We start from the raw sequence: 22,740 nt of genomic DNA, 5'->3' as shown, positions 1-22,740 counted from the left end.
ACTTGAAACAATTACATCTGATTTGCCTCAAAATGACAGAAAATAGGGGAAGTGGGGGTGGCTAGAGATAAAATAAGACTGGCTATGAGCTGAAAACCAAGCTGAGTGATGGAGTTTAATATATTACCCTATTTTGCATATGTCTGAAATTTTCCATAATAAAAATGTAAAATTTATATAATAAATATATTTTTTAAGTGGATGACACAGATTTGTCATAAAATATGTTTCTGAGAATTCAAATGCATGTAGCAGTGCATTTTATGCAATTAAATGTTTAAACAGATATTAGGACAGATATTTCTTTTTGATTCTTTGAAGTGTTACTATATAGATCCAACATACATAATTTATACAAAATATGATTATTAACATTCTTCAAAAAGCAGGGGAGGCCTAAAATTTTGTTCTAAGTTTGTTTTTCTGGCTTCTTCTATCTGTCAATTATATAGTCATCATAATTACATAATAATGCCTTGGTATCATGGCAATCCTAACACTTAAAAAGAAACCCTCCATAAATGTAACAGTATGAAATAGAGAAAAACAATTAATGATGTGTCATAAGATGAATTATTTAGTCTTATGTCACCCGTGATCTTGGACATGCCATTAAATCTCTCTGCCTCAATCAATATGCCATGGAATAAACCCATTCTAAAATTCAAGAATTGTTACTGCTCTAAGACCCAAATGGGGCTGGGGGGCACCTGGATGAGACAAGGACAGGGGTTATGTACAATTAAATGTTCAGAACATGTGCTCTGTTTACAGCTTACTTGTAATATTGTTTCTGTAAAGCACTCATTTCCATTCTTAAAATCTGCTCAACCTTGGCAGGAAGAGATTTTTCCACATCTTTCTTAACCCTGCGTAACAGAAATGGCTCAAGCTCCTTGTGGAGGCTTGCATAACCATATTCTCTGCCTTTGCCATGTTCTTCTTCAAAATCTTCCCAGGAAGAAAACCTTAAAAAATTAAGCAAATGGAAGAATCACTAAAAGAAGTCAAATTGCATTTGAGATTTTTCAGGATAGTCAGATGTAAACAAAGTACAGATTTTTAGAAAAAAAAATTAGCTAAAATTAATCACTTCTAATAACTATCCTTCCAAGAAATCTATTGTATATCTATATAGAGGTAAAATATAAGGAGTTGTTTTATAAATAACTTTTGACTTTCCTTGAGTTAAATAAAGATGAAATATTTTCAAATACGGGAGTAATTATCAATAAAATATTTCTCAAAGAAAGTTCTGAATCTATTCAAAGAAAATATGTATGTGCACTTGGATGAGTTGTTTATCCTTATTTAGTCTGGTTTTCCTCATTTAGAAAATGGAATTTTCTAAGAGCACCTTGTTACTGTTGTTACTGCTACTGTTAAGTACTAAGAATGATACTATTTCCATTTTTTAAGCAAGGTATATTTTGAACCCAGGCAAAATCAACTGTTGTAATTTATTATACGTGGCTCAAGCTTATTTACAAAATTGAAAAATTAAAGTATTATTTCAAACATGAAATATTCCATCCCATTTCCATTTCTTTTCTTCTTAATAATCCCTGGTCCAATGTTTGGGACAATAAAACCTCCTTCTGACCTTATTACCTACACTAATTATTTTCCTGCTAAGCTTAGCATACAAAACTAACACTAACATTGTGTATCTCAATTTATCTTACTTTTCTGGCATAATGAAATGTAGCAAAGACCAGAGCTCTTTGAGGGAGTTTTGCAGAGGAGTTCCAGTGATAAGAAGACGGTGATTGGACTTAAAATCTATTAAAGTTTTATACAGAAGAGAATCATCATTCTTTAATCGATGTGCTTCATCTACACCTATAAATGCCCAATTTAGACCTCCAAGGAATGCCTTAAAATAAACAGAAAAACATAGTTAATATTTCGAGAGAAACATTAAAATGGGGCAAATTTAAAAACAAACCTATGTCTAATATTCAGATAAAAATTATGTATTATTCTAAGATTTACTGGAATCTTCAAGTCAACTCAACATGCAAAATAAAGTTCCTTCCATGACTAATTGAGCCATTAGAAAAACAAAGTATAATATAATAAAATGAAAGTTTTTTTTTACCAGCTTACATATTAAAAATAAAAACTATAGTATCATTTAAACATTTTACAGAAGATTTTTAAGCCTAAGCCCAGTAGAAACCTCTATTAATGTTAATTTGGAGAAAATAAACTTGGAACAGTGTCTTACTCCAAGTGTAGTTATAATTTACTGTATAATTTTTATGAATTGTATATCTCCAATATATAAACGTGGGTCTCAGAGACAAACCTGATTCTGCTACTTAATAGTTGCATGACCTTAGGCAAGTTCATTAACTTCCTTGAGACTTGACTTTTCTTCACAATAGGGACAGCAGTATATTATAAAATATTTATGAAGAATTAAATAAGACAATAGGTATAAAGCATTTTACCCAGTGGTAGCATAATCCTGTTAAGTATCATCCTCCTCTTTAAAGACTTCACAAATCAACAGACACTACACCAAACTAGTTTCATATTCTTTGGCTTGTTTTTACAACACTTTAAAAATGTAAAAATCATTCTTACTTCAAGGATCATAAAAAAAATAAACAGATAAGCCAGATTTGACTCACAGGCTTTAATTTGCTGACCCTTGATTTAAGTTATCTTCTCATCCTATCCACAACATATGGTAAAGGAAAAACTGATGTACACCAAACAGAGAAACACAGATAATACACACCTTATCCTTCAATAAGATTTCATAAGTTGTTAACAGTATATTAAATTTTAACCGTTTGGTCTGAGGATGCATCCATTCATGAGTTCTTATCTATCAAGAAATTTCAAAGACAATTTTAAGACAAACAGTAAAAAAAAAAGTATACTGTTACTTGAATATCTAAAATAAAATCCATTCAAAATACACAAAAATACACAAAAAACTATGTCTATATGTTTTGGTAATAAAATAATTTTAACTATTCTTTATATAGTCCAACAAGCTACACTGATCTTACTTATCATAAATAAAATATAAATACTCCAGCATATGAAAACCTTCTATAAAAAAAGACACATTTTTAATATACACTTTTTACTGAAGGAAGTTCTCATTTGACGAAACACAAGTGATTTTTTTTTTTTTGAGGATGAAATATTATGTCTGGGGTTTGCTTCAGAATAACTGGGGGGAAAGTACCATGTAGAGGTACAGATGAAACCAAACTGGCAAGAGTTAAAATTGTAAAGTTGGACCTATGCACCTGGAAATTTATTACACTCTTCTGTAGGCTTTCATGTATATTTGAAACTTTCAATAAGGCAGGAAAAAAATATATATAAAGTAACACTAAGCCAAAAATTAATTTTTATTAAGCCAATGAAACACGTATTGAATCTTACTGTGTGGCAAGTTTAATGCTATAAATGTCTTTATAAAGACAAATCAAGATGTGTCCTCAAAGACAAGTTTGTCTAAATTTCTAAATTTGTGGCGAAACAACTTACCATGTTTCTGCTGTTGATGTCACCTAAATAAACCACAGCATTCATTTGAGAAGCCCATGTTTGAATCTCCCTTTGCCAGGAAGTGAGAGTGGAGAGTGGTACTACTAATAGAAAAGGTCCATATAATTGGTGTTCATGAAACAAATAGTTCAGAAATGAGATCGTCTGTATTGTTTTTCCAAGGCCCATTTCATCAGCGAGTATGCAACTATTTCCTCTACAAAGTTAAAAACAAAAATCATGTATGCAATAAAGATTCAAATTTACAAGAAACCTTTTTACATAATCCACGTACAAGTTTATATGAAGTTAAATAAGATGAATCTGATTTTGTATTATGTGTAATATGCCACTTTTATTAACTATAAATAATAAATGTCAAGGCCATTATAATAGTGTAAGAGAAGAGTTTATCATTTTAGACCAGAAGCAGCTAAAACATTAACAGCATTACCTATAATCAGATACGTAGACAAGAACACAACCCATCTACAAGTGGTAGAGCCCAGATAAAACTATAGCTATGGTAAAGTTTAAAAAAAAAAATTGCACCTCAGTCACCTATATTGCCAAGAACAGAGTAGGGGACATAGGAGAGAGGAAAGAAAAATAGAGGCCTAAATGGATATTGAAATAACTGGAAGAGAAATAGTCCAGGACTACTGTGAAACAGAATGTATACATTCTGATTTCAATTTCAATAAAAACTTATTTAAATACTGCAATGATCAAAAGGTTCTTTCTTCTTAATATGTAATAAGTACTGTTTACATAATTGGAAATTCAAAGACCTGCATATAAACACCAAAGGGTCTTATTCTTTACGTTGGTAGAAATCTTTTCCAAACCCTGTATTTGTAAAATTTTTACCCTCTAAAATAGACAATTCAAAATATACTTACTTGCACCAAGAGTGAGCAAGCCAATTTAAACCATTCAGTTGATAATCTCTTAATTCTAATCCCTCATGTCCTCCAATATAGGATGGCTGCTTCTTTAGGGCTACAAATCTTGGCCTTTGTTTTAAAACCTTTAGTAGAAATAAATGTTAATATGAAGAATTCTTAAACATAAGAAATCATATAAAAAGATGAAGATCTTCTATCTTTTACCATAAATTTTAAAATTTCATTTCAAATCATCAAGCCCAGAAATTTCATGACTCAAAATATATCTGAGGATTCAGTCAAAGCAGACTGTTTTCTATTACTGTAACAATGTACAGTAAAATATTTTGCTCTCTTTTGTGAATAAAATGATAGATAAGTTCTTACTGAAATACTTGGGTCTCACATGTTTCACAAGCAAAAGCTATGTTAAACTCATTCATTTAACCATTGCTCCAGCCCTGACCTAGAAATAAACCATAAAACTGGTTTAACTTCCCATTTGATTTCTGATTTCTAAATTACCATTATGAATTTAATTCCATCTTGTAATAAGAAAACAAATTCTAGTAGTACAGACCCAAAACTATTACTAATATTAAGTACAAAGATATTATATTAGGCAAGGTAGTCCTGGATACTTTCTTATGGGGACATCCTTCTTTTCCTACCATCACGGAAAATATTAACTACTTTAAAAAAATAAATAAATAAACAAATAAATTTATTTATTTATTTATGGCTGCATTGGGTCTCCATTGCTGTGTGTGGGCTTTCTCTACTTGTGGCGAGCGGGGGCTACTCTTCGTTGCGGTGCACAGACTTCTCATTGCAGTGGCTTCTCTTGTTGTGGAGCGCGGGCTCTAGGCACACAGGCTTCAGTAGTTGTGGCAGGTGGGCTCAGTAGTTGTGGCTTGCGGGCTCTAGAGCACAGGCTCAGTAGTTGTGGTGCACGGGCTTAGCTGCTCCGCGGCATGTGGGATCTTCCTGGTCCAGGGCTCGAACCTGTGTCCCCTGCATTGGCAGGCGGATTCTTAACCACTGTGCCACTAGGGAAGTCCTTCACTACCTTTTAAATCAAGCATATACATCTAGTTTCCAAGTAATTTTCCCTTTTTGATATCCCTAACCCACTCCCCACAACTACCACCACCAATTTATTATCTTTCTGACACAGATTTACTCACCAAGGCTAAAAGACAGTGCCACATGTAAGCTAGCATAGCAAATACAGGAACATCATTTCCTGTAAGACCTACCATCCAAGCAGTTCTCTCCTTTAGCCTATGTGAAATCAGGATCCAACTCTCTATGTAGGCTTGTAATATTTATGATACATAAATATATTTTCAATAATTTAAAATGGCAAACAATACTCACTTTGCAGTCTTTAAAAGGAGTGGTTTTTGATTGATTCCTGCTGAAATACTCATCTATGCACGCTTGAAACTTTTTGGAAATGAGCGCTCCATCTTCCCAGCTGCACTCTGAGTATGGAAGGCCCTGCCATTTGCAATAATAATCAGGATAGCCAGCAGCTGACTTTTGATTGGAATGAGCTGTGAGATAAATCAGGTATTTACTTTTTACACTGAATTTTATCCAAGGAATAATTCTTGGTTAAAAACTATACAAGTAAAAATAAGCCATCTGATTTACGATACTCTATTATCATTATTATTATTTTTTGCGGCACACGGGCCTCTCACTGTTGTGGCCCCTCCTGTTGCGGAGCACAGGCTCCGGATACACCGGTTCAGCGGCCATAGCTCACAGGCCCAGCCGCTCCGTGGCATGTGGGATCTTCCAGGACCGGGGCACGAACCCGTGTCCCCTGCATCGGCAGGCGGACTCTCAACCACTGTGCCACCAGGGAAGCCCCTATTATTACAGTAAGAGCAAGCTACTGTATTTGATGTGTAAGCAGTAAATTTAAGATTTTTTTCAGATGACTTCAAGCATGGAAAGATAAATGTTTAATTAGAATCATTTATTACTAACCAATTATTCGCTCCACTATTTGATACTGCTTATGGAGATCATCTGTAAGTTCTTGCTGGCAATTATAATATTCCACATCTTCTGGAGAAGCATTTTTCAACCTGAAAGATTATTAATCCAAGAAGAGACTTAAAAATCTCCCCCAAAAACCCATCCCCCAAACACCATCTGTAGCACAAAATCTCCCATTTTGCCACTCATCATGTGAATCAGTTTGAATAATGAAGAAACTGAAAAAGAAATAAAGTTAAGCATCATTAATTTTTAACTCTAATATAAAACATACCATCTTTTTGTTTCCTGATCTTTTTTCTTATAATTATCTAATTTTTTCATTCCTCTAACATTCTGCTGCTTAAGGGTTTCTTCTGTCTCCCAAGTATTGTGGATATGTGACCATCCTTTCCATTTAATTAAATACTGGATCTCTCCTGGTTCCTTGTTTTTTTCAAATCCTGCATTTGGGTCACCATCTGCTTCAACTGCATAGATGGTTGTAGTAGCACCAGTAGCTGGAAAAAAAAAAAGCACAATACATTCCATATAATTCTGTTATAGAAGCATTTCAACTCAAAAATTCAAGAATATAAATAGAAAAATATATGCTCTTTTAAGTAACAGGGTGTAAGAATTTACGGGAAATTATATTTCACATTTATAAAAGAAACTGAATTCTAGAACAGAAAGATTATCTAATTTAATCCCCTCGGTTTTAAAATTAGAAAAAAAAGGTCAAAACGACAGCAGCTCACATGAGATCATACAGCAATATATGATAACTGACGATTGAAACATTAATAATTGGAAATTAAAATAACTAAAAATCATCTTTAAAAACTACATGCCCAAAATCACTATGTGGAAAAGATATCTGCACCCCCCTGTTCACTGTAGCATTACTTATAATAGCTAAGACACTTTGGAACGTTAAGTGTCCACTGACAGATAACTGGATTAAAAAAAACATGATACATATGTATACATATACATGGACATATACAAGGGAATACTATTCAGCCATAAAAAGGAGGAAATCTGCTATTTGTGACAACATGGATGGACCTTGAAGGCATCATGCTAAATGAAATAAGTCAAAGAAAGACATGTTGTGTGATCACACATATATGGAAAAGGGAGGGAGGAAAGGGAATAATTCATAGAATGAGAGATCAGATTCAGTTACCAGAGGTAGGGAAAGTATGATGAAGGTGGTCAAAAAGTACAAACTTCCAATTATAAGATAAATAAGTACTGGGTATGTAATGTACAACATAATGACTATAGTAAACACTCCTGTATGGTATATCTGAAAGCTGCTAAGAGAGTAGATTCTAAAGGTTCTCATTACAAGGGAAATTTTTAAAAAAATTCTATCTATATTGAGATGACAGATGTTAACTTATTATGGTAATCATTTCACAATATATGTAAGTCAAGTCATTATACTGCCCACCTTGAAACTTATACAGTGCTGCATTGTCAATTATGTCTTAAAAAAACTGGAAGAAAAAAATATGTCAAGGTAACTAAAAAATAACTTACATATTTGAGATGGAAGAAAGAAGTTTTAAACCAAACCATATGTCAAACTGAAAATACTTAAAAAACAACTATTTATTTAGGCATGGTAACAGAAAAACTCAAATGCACAGGTTAAAAATTCCCTAATATCAGCAACGTATGATGAGATCAAATGGATACTTCCTGGGAATAAAATATTCAAGCTAAGCAAAGTACATTTTATAGCAAATAAGTAAAAAGAAAAAAATCTATCCTCTTGGCTTTCAAAGTTGAAATATCTTCAAGAAATACTTTACTCTAGTAAATATTACTGAAACAACCAAAAAATAAATGTTTTTTTAAAAAAATACCTCCTTTTCTCCCAATCCGACAATCCATAAACCGTTCTATTGTTTCAAATTCCTCTTCCTCGGGTTGAGGAACATCCTCTCCACAGACTTCAAGTAGGTCATCAGAATCTGTTTTCATTTCTTCGTCCTCCTTATAGCTAACATTGACAGTTGCTTGTCGACGAGAGCTTCTTTTATCATTATCATAGTCTTCTTCATCCTCCTCCTCCTCCTCAGATGAATCAATCTGTCTCTTTTTTTGTCCAATAATCTTTTTTCCATTTTTTGACTTAGATCTAGGGAAGATCAGGGGAGAGAGGTGTTTTACAGAAATACTGGCATAAAACAAGATTTGAGAAACTGTGAGAAAAAAGAACGAATACCTTCTATAACCAACAATTTTCAGAATCAAACCAAGAACATACTATACTTACCTATTTTGAGGTTTTCTACTTTTAACTTTGTTTTTTGGCTCATAATCAGATTCTGTCTCATCACAACTACTTTTATCTCTTTCTTCTTCAGATTCTGAATCTGAACCAGACTGAGATGGAGATCCTGACCCAGACATCTGCCAATCTTCACTGTGTGTAAAACATATAAAGGATGTTTATTCATACTTATCATATAGCAAATTATGTCTGATAAGATATAAAAATAATCAGGCTAAATTACATTCCAGCTGATATCAAAAATATTGCTTTCACCCATTATAAAAATATTCAAATGTCTATAGAATAAGAAAAATGCTAGAAAATATTCTTCATAGATTTCTCCAACTCCATAGTTTCTATTATTTAGTTATACCTCAATGAAAGGCAAATTAAGTGGATGTTTTGATTATTAGTATAGATGAAAACACAGTATGTTAATTTGAAGAGTCACAGTGTTTAACTTTGAAAACCTTGTATAATTATTATACTTGCCATTTCAAAAAGAGATTCTAATCCCTTTCATTTTAATTTTCTGGAAATTGTGATTTTTAAAAACATAGCCTTCAAAAATGATTTTTAAAATACAACACGTTCATTAAGAAGCTTAAAATAAGGTATCAGAAAATGGAAAAATAAACAAACAAAAAATTCCATCTTAACCAACATTCAGTTGTTACCTTAACTTTATTACTATTTTTAGTCTATTTAATTCCAATTAACATGTAAAGAAAAAAATATTGGATGCACTGTTAATATTCTGCTATAATATAAACTTCAAATGAAAGATACACATTAAGTTCTTACGTATACACTACATCCTGTCTCACAGCTGCTGTTGCTACTCCATTGCTCTGCATGGCTTGCATCAATTATGACTGTGTTAAGGGTTACACAAGCAAGCACACATGATAAAATTTGGTTTATGATAAAAAACATAATAGAGATGCTAATTTTTTTATCTTGAGATTTTTTTTCAGAGTTAGCACATTAGACAATAGCAAGAGGCAGGATATATGAAAAAGTCTCTGTTTTACACTTTTATAATAAATATTATGATTTTTATATCCAACCAAATCTATCCATCATCCCAAATTACTTTTGTTTTAAAATATTCTTTGCTTGCACCCATGCTAAGTTCAGAAATTACTAACTCAGTGGAAGAGTTAAACAGTTGATGAGACACAGTAGTTGAAAATACACTTAGTAAAACAGAAGACAGATCTGAAGAAATCAGCCAGAATGTAGCACAGCAATAAAAGGATAAAAAACATGATACAGTAAGATTCATGGATAGGATGGATGATCCAACAAATATATACAATAGATATGGTCCAGTAAGACAAATACAATATATATCTATTAACTGTAGTAACAGAGAAGATTTACAGAATGGGAAAGAGAAAATGCCTAGAGATACAATGACTGAATTTTCAGAAACTAGTAAAACTCATGAATCTTCACATTAAAGATGCATAAAATAAAGTGCATAAAGTGGGATAAATAAATAACAAATCCAAAGCTGGATGCACCAAAGTGAAAGTGCAGAATACCCAAGACAAAGAGAAAATTAAGAGACAAGACAATGGAACAATGAGAAACGAGAAGAAAAATAACTCAGACCATCTAAAATATTGGAACTGAGATCTGAGGTACTCTTAACACTTCCTGGGTCAAGATCTTTAAGAAATTACAGTGAGTTTCTAAATGAGTTCTACAGAAGAAGTAAATTTCATGTGCAGATAAATAGTAAGGATAGCTATTAACATCAGAATCACCTAAAATCTATCATCTGTTGGTCCCTACACTCCTATACAGGTTTCTCAAGTTATCAAGATTTTCTGATATTGTGACTAAGATCTTTGAAGTTTAAAAATATATAGGGGAGAGGGGTTATAGGAGATAAACAAATGGCACAAAAAACTCAGGTTGTCACAGAAAGATAAAAGTTAAAAATTAATGGTTTAAATTAACCTAATAAAATGCCATGAACCAAGAAGTTCACTTTTGGCAACAATTGTTCATAAAGGAAGAAATACAAAATCATTAGGATTTTCTTGATATAAAAGTAATCAGTTGAACAAAATGGCATACTCTTTATGCTTTTTCCTTTTGACCTCACTCGATGAGTCATCGGAATCTTCACTGCTAGAAGAATCCTGTAGAGAAAAATATGTAAAGTTAGTGTTATTAATGATTAGAATTTAACCATAATACATTTTTATTACTTTTATTAACTTTTTATTACTTTACTACTTTTATTACTTTTTATTAACATTCACTTTAATAATAAAAGCTCTTTTTTTCCATGTTATGTTTATACCATTAATTAGCACATAAAGTAATAACATTTTTATTTCAAATATATAACAGCCAGTGAAATTAGGTAAACATCACAATGCCAGCATTTTGTATAAAATCTTATAATCTATGGTCTCTGGAGACTATTACTGTTGCCTAGTATGGCCTCAAAAAGGAATCCTAATTGTTGGTACGTCAAATTTTCATTTAATATTTTTCTTCCTCATCAGGCAGTTTTTGATATACAAATATCCCCCACTCTTTGAAAGTTCAATTTCTACCACTTCACGTTTACAAAAAACCTTCATTGGTACCTGTTTTCACTAACTGAAAAAAATCCAAAGAGAATTTTTACTTTTACAAAAACCAGCAAAAAGCGAAAACAGCGTTCAGCATTTATTTTGCAGAGAGCTGTTATAGAGGCGGCAAGGATGCGGAGCAGTGAGAACAGCACCTCCAAGCTCCTTCCCTGGGAACTACACTCTGCATCTCAGCACTAGCTGCCATAATTCTGAACTGTGTCTGTGAGCATCTGTGCTTTATCTCCGTTTATTCTGCACAACAGTTAGCAAGATGTGTCCTAAGGAAATAGTTTCTTTGCTTTACACCATTTGGCTTAGGGAAGGAACATTCTACCTTCGGATAGCACACATGCAGGTATGTTTGCTCATGTGCACACAGGAACTACACTGTTTACAGTTGCAGCCTATTCTTTTAAAAACATGTTGAAAATTCTCTTATTAATGTTCTGTACAAATATGATTTAACAGTATGGTATTTCTTCATTCATATATGTGAGTGCATACATGTGTGTGTTTGTGTATGTGTATTTTCCTAGTATTCATATTTAGTTTATTCTAGTTTTGCTGTAATGAGCAAATGCACACAAATTTGTTGTTTGTTTTAGAAACAAGAAGGAATTTGGATAAAAATATGTCTACATTTCAAGGCTATTGATACACATATTTAAATGTAGTTATTTTCCTATCCTTTCAAAACCCTTCCTGTTTCTAGTAATTTCATAAATAGCTACCTAAATGATTACATATCATGTCTACTTTTCAGATAAGAGTTTTCACAATGAAAACTCACCTCTTCTGATCCACTATTAGATGAAGCTTGATGTTGCTGCTGCTGCTGCTTCTTGAGCATTGCAGATCTCTGAACAGCCAGAATACTAGGGCTAGATTTCCAAAACTATAATAGAAATATAAACAAGTGAAGAACAAAGTTTTGAGAAAACTGGAAAAAGGTTAATTTATTGAAAAGTAGTACCAACATTTTCACTGCCTCCAAATAATAAATTAAGACTATTTTTGTTACATTATATGTAATACAATATTATTGCAATATAATTAAAATAAAATGCTGAGCTTTAGTTATATATAAATAATTTATGGTGTTTTGAGTTTCACAGACAATCAAACAATATGTTCTTTGGTATTAAGACTTATTTTCAAAAACGATGTGATAATATATGACACCAGTGCTACTCAAAGTGCGGCTGCTATTTTTTTAATTGGTGTGAGGTGAAGAAGAGGAGCTTGAGTCAGAATGCAAATCAACTAAGCACAGTTTTAGTTCAACTGACTTTTTGTTTTTGTTTGTTTTTGGTAGCAAGACTTCCTGAATGAAGGAAGCTGTATGTATATTCTGGCCCAAGCATCTTATCATTACTGATACTCTAAGTAACACTACTGTATACTATTCTGAGGTATAGACAAGTTTCAGTAAATCTTGTGATAGCCTTTTTTAAACAGAATGGCCCTTAGCCGATTCTACCATGTATCTTCAAGGAAGCAGAGTTCTATTAAAGTCTCCTATTAGCAATAAAGTATCTCCTCTGAAGATCTTGAACGTAGAGATCACACTGTAAGATTAACAAAAAGACCTCACAAAGCCTTTAATTTTTTCCATGAGACAATGAATGTTTATGCAACAATTTCTGCCTCAAAAAGAGAAAGTTTTGTATGTGTTCATTTTTGTATGTGTTACAAAGTTTTGTATACTTACAAAGTTTTGTATGTGTTCATATAGTTACACACTGCTTCTCTTCCAAGCCAATCAGTCCACAGATACTGAACCACAAGTTTGAGAATCACTTAAAGTGTATTTTAATATTTGATATTAACATTTTCTAAAAGCTAGATTAAGAATGCTCTAAACCAAAGCTATAAGTTTTCCCAAAGTAATACAAGAAATCTACCTTTCATTGGATAGTTTATTTATTACCTCAGCTCCATCAACTTTCGGTGGTTTTGCTTGAACTTTATTTTCTCGGGAATTGTCTGACTCAGACTCTGACTGACTGCCCGATTCGGATCCAGAGTCAGAGTCACTGCTACCTGACTGGCTACTGCTTCCATCACTACTGCTTCCAGAACTTGAACCAGATCCAGAGCCTGACGCTGACCCAGAATCATCATCCGACTGGCTACAATTTGAAAATAAACAGATTTCAAACAAAATTCATTAAAAAATTTAGTTTTTCTTAACTCAGCAAAAAGCCCCAAATCATTAAACCTTGTTTAGTTCATATGTCAACTGTCTATAACCAAACAAATAGAAAAAGGAAGTAATGTTAATCTCTGGTAATAACTGACATACTAGATAGATTTAGTATAGTTTGGGATAAAACACAAGCAATCAGATCACAATCTTCCTCCAAGATAATGAACAAAACCTACCAAGTACAGAATCCTGGGCTATAAAGTTGGGAAAACAAAAAGTTTAATTAAGCCGCGGTCCCTATCTTTAAAAGGCTATTTGATGTAGTAAATATAAAGAATGAATTCTGTGAAGAAAAGGTTAAATGTGTTAAAAATTCTCATAGCAAAAGGTAGAAAACAAATTAATTTACAGTTTCAACTTGTTTTCAAGTTTACACTTTATGTTCTATCATCTCAGGGGAATGTAAGTTATTACCACTAAACTATGATAAAATACAATTTACTAAAAAATAAGGTCAGTAATTGCTTCTCTGAGAAAATCATTGAATCTTTTATGGTTCCTTAGTAATATATCTGAAATAGAAAATTCTCAAATCTTTCCTAGCCTCTATACACACACATGTGAAAGCAATTAATAGTTCAATGAGAATATCTCATTCTCCAGTACTGATTTTCAGTCCAAAGTAGTCTAGAGATGGTCTGTACTAAATAAATAATTGTATAAATTACTATTATCCCAAAGGCCATTTGTTCACTTGGTGTTTACATTTGAATTGTTGAAAACCAGGGCATTAAATTTTTGAAATACATGGTAGACTCAGCTTTTGATGTAATTTCATCTGGCTTCATGAGAAACATATATAATATAATATACACCAACACACAGCAAAACTCAAGCTTCATGTTCTCTTGCTGTAATCTTCAGAAATACCACCAGATGGAGGTATTACGCTAAGAAAATCCTGCAATATCAAAAAGTAATCCCTTTCTAAAAGTAATTTCTCCTTTTCAAGAGCAAGAAGTTTCTACAATGGGAACACAGACATAAAAGTTTTCAAGAAGACTTTTGATTCCAAAAGTTAGATATAAATTAAAATGCTTAAGGTGTGAACAAACATATGCCTATTTTTAAAATCTGGGAATCTAGTGGAATATATGTTTTTCTACATTTCTCCCACAATTTCTACCCTCTAGACACCTGGTTCAAGAACAGCATAGTGTCTTTTAACTAAAAAACAAAGACAAAATTTACCATACTGTATTTTACTTGGATCCCTTGAAATTTCAACAAGAATATCAGAGAAGATATTTTTCCTGACACACAATTTTAGTTTTCCTTTAACCCACTAGGCAAGAGACGTTTTTCATTTATTCAATAAACCATACTGAGAACTTTCATTCGTTAGGCACTGGGAAGACTGAGATGAGATAAGGTCCTTACCATTAAAAGAACTTCTAACCTGTTATGGAGAGACAGTCATGTCAACCAATAAATACCACTCTAGGCATATTTAAGATAACTGATCTAGGAGTATGCGGACCACTGAAGATACAAACAAGTCAGGTACAGTAATCGGGGAACATTTAGAAGAAAGTGAAGATGAACTAATCCCTTAGGAAAGACGAATTAAGCAGACAGGTATCATTTTAACTGCTTACAAGCTTCTTGAGGGTACTGTTTATTTTTCCCAGCATACCTTACACAGGTGGGCGCTCAGTAAATACCTGAAAAGTAAATGGACGGATGACTGAATTTGGGAACTATCATGAGCCTATATTGTTAATTATATCTTGATTAGTCATAAAGTAGCTAGTCAAAATTCCTTGTTAATAAATCAAAATTCTTAAGTGAATGTAGGAATCTTCCTTTCATACTCTCTAGGCAAAAGTTGGCTGGAGATAAAAGCTAACAGCCTGAGCCTAGACTACTCTAAAGGCATAAGTTTATTATTAGAATGTCTTCACCTTAGGTATTAAAAGTACAAAGTATTTATTTTATTTAGTTGTTTATAGCAAGATTAAGAATAGACAAAGAATTAGTAAGGAATATTTTACATACTGCCATATAATGAACTACAGGATATAGTTAGGTAAAAAGAGCAAGATACAAAAGTGTTAATAGTATGCTTCCTTTGTATATGAAGGGGGAAATGTTTACACATAGTTGCTTATGCTTCTGAAAAAAGCAATAATGGCAGCATAAAACAACAATTAAATTAAAAATGGTTACCTACAAAGGGAGGGGAGGAAGAAAGTAGAGGGAACAAGGATTGAAATGAGTTATCAGTTTCTAAACCATGTAAATGCTTTACTTAATTTATTTAAAAAGGAAATCCTAACAATTGAGAGAAAATATATATAGGTTGGGGGGGGGAATCTATATTCAGACATAAAATTCTGAGCGAAAATAGGTGAAAAGCCTCTCCCTAATGAAGTAATTCTATTTCAGCCCACTGCTGCATATGCTCTTTCTAGAATAAAAATTAAACATGGCCTAACTTGATAAGTTTTCAGTGTTTCTGTAACAAAGGTCAAACACCTATGAGGTGCAGGAATTTGTCTCTGCCAACCTATCTCCAGCCACTTTCCCACCTAAACCCTTAGTTTTAGTGATGGCAAACTACTTGTAATTCTCTGAGAGCGAGTTTCTCTTCCCACTTCCTGCTTTTGCATAATTACTTCCCTTTTTTTCCCCACTATATAATTTCTAATTGAGCCTCACTTCATGGGTACTTCTCCAACAAATCTCTCGACTCCAACATTAAATCACCTGAACATTAAATCAGGCTTACCTCAGCATACCCACAGCATCCTGTACCTATTACTATCTTGCCCATACACACATTATATAATAATCACTGTAGTTTTCTGTTTTCTTTTGTTTTTTGGTATCCTACCTTTGGTATTCTACCATATGTTCCTGGAGTGCTGGAATTCTTACTTGTTCTTTGTATGCTGAGCACTAAATGAAGGGCTCAATATATGTTTGGTGGGTGGATAGATGTATACATAAGCAAACAAATCAAAGATACATATGGATACAATGTCTTGCATAAAATTCACAAATCGAGTTTGACTATAAAAAATATTTCTAAGCTCCAATTAACATTTTATTTATTTAGGTAGTAATCAATAGCACTGATTTTTTAATACAACATAAGTATCTGTATACCACTTAAGAGTTATTACTTATTTTAAATCTCACTAGCCCAACAGTAATAAGGTGGTAGATTATTAAAAACACTGAATTATTTTCCTCACCTTTCTCAATTTACCAAAAAAAAAAAAAAAAAAAAAACCCACCATCATGTTTATGGGTACTTTGATAAAATTATAGTTTTCTTAGGCTAAATTAAATAGAAATACAACATCTAAACATAAAATTGCAATTCAAATTAAAGTTTCTTTTCAAGCTTGTTTCTATGCTCAATTTCAAATATAAACAAGAGAGCAATATAATGAATTACCATTTACCTAACAACCAGCTTCACAATTAACAACTCATACCAATCTTGTTCCAAATAATCCAGCTTCCCACACACAATCTCAAACATGTTAAAATTTCATCCACAAATACTTTAGTACTCATGTGTAAAAACAAACAACAAAAAAACTCCTACTATTTTTAAACATCCACAAAATGAGTATCATGTTTAAAACAAAATCACTTATTCCTTAATGTTAAATATGATATTATTATTAAATAGTATTAAATATCCAGTTTAGTTTATCTCTTTAGTTGATTTTGTTTCTTCATGGACTGGAAATCCAAACACAGTTCATACACTGCAACTGAATCACGTATTTCTTTTTTTTTTTTGTGGTACACGGGCCTCTCACTGTTGTGGCCCCTCTCGTTGTGGAGCACAGGCTCCGGACGCGCAGGCTCAGCGGCCATGGCTCACGGGCCCAGCCGCTCCGCGGCATGTGGGATTCCTCCCGGACCGGGGCACAAACCTGTGTCCCCTGCATCGGCAGGCGGACTCTCAACCACTGAGCCACCAGGGAAGCCCGAATCACGTATTTCTTAAGTCTCTTTCATTAACCTGACAGTTCCCTCTCCCTCTTTTTTTTCCCCTTGCAATTTATTTTGTGGAATAAATTAGGCAGTTTTTCCTGCAGACATTTCCTGCTTTCCAGATTTTACTGACTGCATCTCTGTGGTATTATTTGACAGATTTTTCTGTCCCTTGTATTTCTTGTAAACTGTTAGATCTAGAGGCTCAGATTTAAATTCAGTTCTTCTTGGCAAGAATGTATTTTAAGAGTTGTTGTGGACTTCTATTAGAAAAAACAATGTTTGGTTGTCTCTTTTTGTATGAGGTTGTTTGATCTGTGTGTACAGGTTATTTTCAGCCTTATCCTTCCATTATACAGTTCCTCATAACCCCTACAGGGAATTCATCCACTATTTATTTAGAGGCAGTAAAATGGTGATATTATATCATTCTTTATTTACCCATTATATCATTTCTTCACCAGTAGGTGGAATACTTCTTCTATAAGGAGAAAATTTCCCTCACCATATTTGTTAACTTTGAGGTACAGTTCATACAGGAAATGCACTTACATTTCTTTTCCTTCTTTTCCAGCTTTCAAAATGAGTTAAATTGCTAGCATCCTTTCAGTGTAAGCAGACCAGTAATTTTCTAAGTCTCATTATGAACTCATGGATTTGAAGTTATTTGATGAGTTTTAACAATCCATTATCATTGTTAATGCGCAAATTGTCCCCTCTTTAGCGAACAGGAAACCCTTTACTACTTCCTGAATCCTTTTCACAAGACCTCAAGTCGTCTTTGATAGCTTGCTCACTTTCTGGTCTGATGAGATGAACCACGCTCACTCATCTTGTGTATTTCTTGCCTCAGACTGTAATTCAGGCATTTCATCAAAAAGCCCTGTTTCTGTTTAAGCTGGAAATTAAATTGCAATCTGAGTACTAGGTGAGCCTATTACTACTGGATTGGTCATTGTTTTTAAGATTTTTTTTTTTAATAAGATGAGCTAGGATACGTGTAGTTTTAGAGACAATGAATTAAGAATTTACACTGTAATTCCAAGTCAAATTTGTAGGTTTTTTACTTCTCTGATTTTATATTTATACCATCACTTGGGTTGAGTTTCTTGGTTCCAAATGACACTAATAAAATTATTTATTTGCTTTATCTTAGAATATACATAACAGTTTCAAAATAGCAATAACATTGATTAACAGTGTTAACTAAAAGTTAAGATGTCTTAACTTTAAGTTAAGACGTTTTAACTACAAGTTAAGATTTCTTCACAATTCTTCTTGGCCTTCAGGAATACTTACCCCTACTATCAAATTACTGCTTTGAAGCCAACTAAAATAGCGATATTTTATTAGTGATATTAGTTTTGATCACCAAACTTCTGTATGGTCACTAATTTTGTTTAATTAGGGTCATTTGCTTTTTTTTTCATTTTTAGGAACTGCTTTTTATTCACTTTGATCTAATGTTGCTTTATTATTTACTTGGATCCAACTTGAGAGCTACCAAAGTTATCATCAAAATCCAGCTTCCATCCTTGTATCCTCTACACCATGACCTCTCTCGCCCTTCAGAAATTATTTTTTTAAGTTTTTCACTTATTTTCCCTTTTTCAATATAAGCAAATTATGAATAAGAGTATATTTATATTCCCTTTTCACAAATGATTATTAACATATTTACAATCTTATATAAATGTCATATTATACACACATTGTATCCTGGAGGTCATTCCATAGCAGTGTAGGGATATAGTCTCCTTTCCTTTATGCAACTGCATATACTCCATTTTGTAGATACACCATAGTTTCAACCTGTCCCTCAAAGATGAACCAGTCTTTTGATACCACAAACAATGATACAAAAAAATGACCCTCTGCATATATCTTTTTTGTATTTATGGCAGTGTATCTTCTTATCTGCTATTTATCAACCAATGTAAATATATCCCCTTTGAAGTTTTAAACTTACAATCACCTAGCACCCAGGTCTTGATTCCTAAATACAAATCCACACTTAAGTAAACTAGAAGTCCTATGAGAAATGGCAGATTCTAAGGCTGGGACAGGGAAGGCACCAGACGAACCTAAACAAGCTTGCTGTGCCAAAAAGCAAAATACTAAAGAGAAAAGAAGAAAAAACAGGATATGGGAGCAAACTTGAAGGGGTTTCCATCAGCTCAATCTGATTTGAGCATCAAAACAGACAGTAAAGGATTATTACCTAGTAAATAAAACAGGAATCCTCAAGTCCATGCTGATGATAGGTAGGTAGGTAGAAAGACAGACAGACAGATGGCAGATGACAGGTTGAAAGAATTCCGAATGCCAACTGGTAAATGTGGACAGGGTGGCAGTGTTAGAAAACTACCATTTTGCAATCATCATAGAAAACACTGGTTCAGGCAAAAATCGTCAAAAGATGCTAAATCTAGGGGGAGAGTTTGATGAGTAAGATATTTACATAGTCTCAAAGTATCTTCTCACAAATTGCTTATTAGCTGTATTAATGGATAAGTTAGAAACTACAGTGGAAAAACCAGATATCACCCTGTCCGAATGATCAAAACTAATATCACCAATAGGGACAGACAGACATTATGAGCCTCCAGATTTGATACTTTTGTGAAAGACATATCATCACTCACACAGTCCTCCAGCCAGGGGATGCAGAGTGCAGGGGATGTATAAATTGCATCAAATCGTAAGTAAACATAAGACAAACCTAAATTGAGAAATATATTCTATAAAATAACTAGCCTATAGCCTTCAAAATGCTAATGTCATGAAAGACAAAGAAAGAGGAATTGTTTCAGATTAAAGGAGATTAAAGAGACATGACAGCCAAATCCAATTTTAGACTGAACCCTGTACTGAAAGATGACTGGGATGATTGACCAAACTGGAATACAGAATAAAGATTAAAATATTATATTAACGTAAATTTTCCTGAATATAATAACTATACAGGGCTTATATAAGGGAACTCCTTGGTTCTTAAAAATATATATACTGAAGTTTTTTTGCGGTACGCGGGCCTCTCACCTTTGTGGCCTCTCCCGTTGCGGAGCACAGGCTCCGGACGCGCAGGCTCAGCGGCCATGGCGCACGGGCTTAGCTGCTCCGCGGCATGTGGGATCTTCCCGGACCGGGGCACGAACCCATGTCCCCTGCATCGGCAGGCGGACTCTCAACCACTGCGCCACCAGGGAAGCCCTATACTGAAGTTTTAAAAGCATAAATGGATATGATTTTTGCAACCTACTCTCAAATTATTCAGGAAAAATAAATACATATTACATAAATATCATGTATATAAACATATATGTATAAATAGAAAGAATAAAAGGGAAATGTGGCAAAAAGCTAAAAATCAGTGCATCCAGGCAAAAGCATATTACAGGAACTGTTCTTGCAACTTTTCTGTAATTTGAAATTCTTACAACTTTTCTTTAATTTGAAATTAATTCAAAATTAAAATGTTAATAAACAAAAATAATTTTTTCCAATACCACAAGATTTTGTCACTAATATTCAATATTGTGGTATCTCATATTCAAGTAGTAAAAGGTACAAAGATGAGGAAATTTTAAAGCTGCAGAAGTCAAATGCATATGAAACAGGCAAGTAACTAAACATTCAGTGGCATGAAAAATAAAAGTATCTACTATTCAGCCAATAAAATGGCCAAGCTGAATAGGTAAAAATATAACTGCATAAAGGTTTTCCTTAAGAGATATGGAAAGATAAAAACACTAAGGAAGGGAAATTAAAGACCAGCTGTATACAACAGCTGCCTCAGAAACTGCTGGTCACCCAACTCAGCATGTCTTCTTTTCCTTAGTAACAGAAATCCCAATGTTATGGTCTACAAAGTATAAAAAAAGTGTACAGCAAAAACTCCTTGCAGCTAAGTATGGCTATTAGCTAAAAGTTCTGACAAATGAAACATAAGCAGAAATGTTGGGTTGTACTTCCCAGAAGGCTACTCAACCGGGCTGACTCAGCTAGGAGATGCTCCCTTTTTTGGCCCTTCTGATTTGCCTTCAAAATTTCCAGCTGTCTGACAGTAGGAAAAGTGCTCAAGATTCACATCTGCACAGGTTCTTTTAATATAAAAGCCAATATTCTTTTCCAATATTCCCAAGGTTATGGTAAGTGAATGTTCTTAATAACTTGAGTGACCATGAAAAATTAATATTCTGTTCAGTAAGACATTAAATCCATTTTTAAATTGTTTTATTCAAGCTAAGTTTTTAGGAGCTTTAGTGCAGCTATCGTCAATGGTTTACTTCCTCATGAGTTCCACATAACTAAAATGTTATGATTCTGTATCTATGGATTGGCTGTGAGAAATGCTTTTCAAACTCTAACAAACATGAAGATGACCATCCCTCTCCAAGTTTTCACTTACATATGCCTTGGCCCCATCTCATAGCCTCTGGTGAAGCTAGCACCTTGAGGAGTTTTAATGACTCACTTTTGTTCTTGGGATAAAATGACTAAAATCTGATCTCTGCCTACCTCTCCAATTTATCTTAAATATCTCTATTCTGCACCCTAGTCTCACTAACCTATCCTTTAGCCTTTGAATTTGCCATGCTTTCTCACCTCATAGCCTTGGTATAAAGCAATTCTCCCTACCTGGAAAACTTGTTAATCTTCATCCCACCTTCTTCCCTAGTTCTAGACCTCTTCCCCCAGACTACATTAGACATCTAGCATGGTATCTGGCACTTAGTGTATGCTTAACATAAACTAGTATGAGCACAGGGGTGTTTTACTTAACAACTGTATCCCTACTTTCTAGCACTCTACCTGACATATTCTGAAAATATATTTGTGAATTAATAAATGGCTAATACTACCTCATTACTTTTATTCAAAAACACCATAAGCCTAAGTTTTCCACAGAAATTTTCTTGTTCTTACTCCTGGTTTATCTGCCTCTACTTTTCTCTTTTGGGTTTTTTCTTCCTCCAAGTTATCTAACTTAAAACTGTTTTGGAGAAAATAATTTTAAGAAGAAATTTTTTCTTCCTTTTTTTTTTATTTTGAAGAATCAGATGATCTGAAAACACCAGGTCAACTTCCCACACGGTCACAGTTGTCTATATCTAAGTAGCACTGGTTCCTTTTTTTTTTTTTTTGGTCCGCGGGCCTCTCACTGTTGTGGCCTCTCCCGTTGTGGAGCACAGGCTCCGGACGCGCAGGCTCAGCGGCCATGGCTCACGGGCCCAGCCGCTCCGCGGCATGTGGGATCTTCCCAGACCGGGGCACAAAGCCATG

At 33.6% G+C, this 22,740-nt stretch overlaps 1 protein-coding gene across 3 annotated transcripts in view; it reads right to left on the bottom strand.

Moving 5' to 3' along the window:
* CHD1 (chromodomain helicase DNA binding protein 1) overlaps window positions 1-22,740 on the bottom strand; it is a 78,204-nt gene that overhangs the window by 36,903 nt on the left and 18,561 nt on the right. For all 3 annotated transcript variants that reach the window (XM_082623631.1, XM_082623633.1, XM_082623632.1), the window contains exons 3-15: window positions 13,219-13,420; window positions 12,079-12,183; window positions 10,780-10,844; window positions 8,689-8,838; window positions 8,276-8,550; window positions 6,691-6,916; window positions 6,405-6,505; window positions 5,784-5,962; window positions 4,419-4,546; window positions 3,517-3,733; window positions 2,750-2,839; window positions 1,686-1,876; window positions 780-968 (exon numbers count right to left, since the gene is read on the bottom strand). In XM_082623631.1, coding sequence (XP_082479757.1) covers window positions 780-968; window positions 1,686-1,876; window positions 2,750-2,839; window positions 3,517-3,733; window positions 4,419-4,546; window positions 5,784-5,962; window positions 6,405-6,505; window positions 6,691-6,916; window positions 8,276-8,550; window positions 8,689-8,838; window positions 10,780-10,844; window positions 12,079-12,183; window positions 13,219-13,420 — 2,118 coding nt within the window. The remainder of the gene's footprint in view (window positions 1-779; window positions 969-1,685; window positions 1,877-2,749; window positions 2,840-3,516; window positions 3,734-4,418; window positions 4,547-5,783; window positions 5,963-6,404; window positions 6,506-6,690; window positions 6,917-8,275; window positions 8,551-8,688; window positions 8,839-10,779; window positions 10,845-12,078; window positions 12,184-13,218; window positions 13,421-22,740) is intronic.

This window comes from Mesoplodon mirus (genome assembly GCF_964341445.2).
Source record: "Mesoplodon mirus genome assembly, chromosome: 5".
NCBI classification, from domain to species: Eukaryota; Metazoa; Chordata; class Mammalia; order Artiodactyla; family Ziphiidae; genus Mesoplodon; species Mesoplodon mirus.
This window is presented reverse-complemented; position numbering and strand designations above follow the sequence as displayed.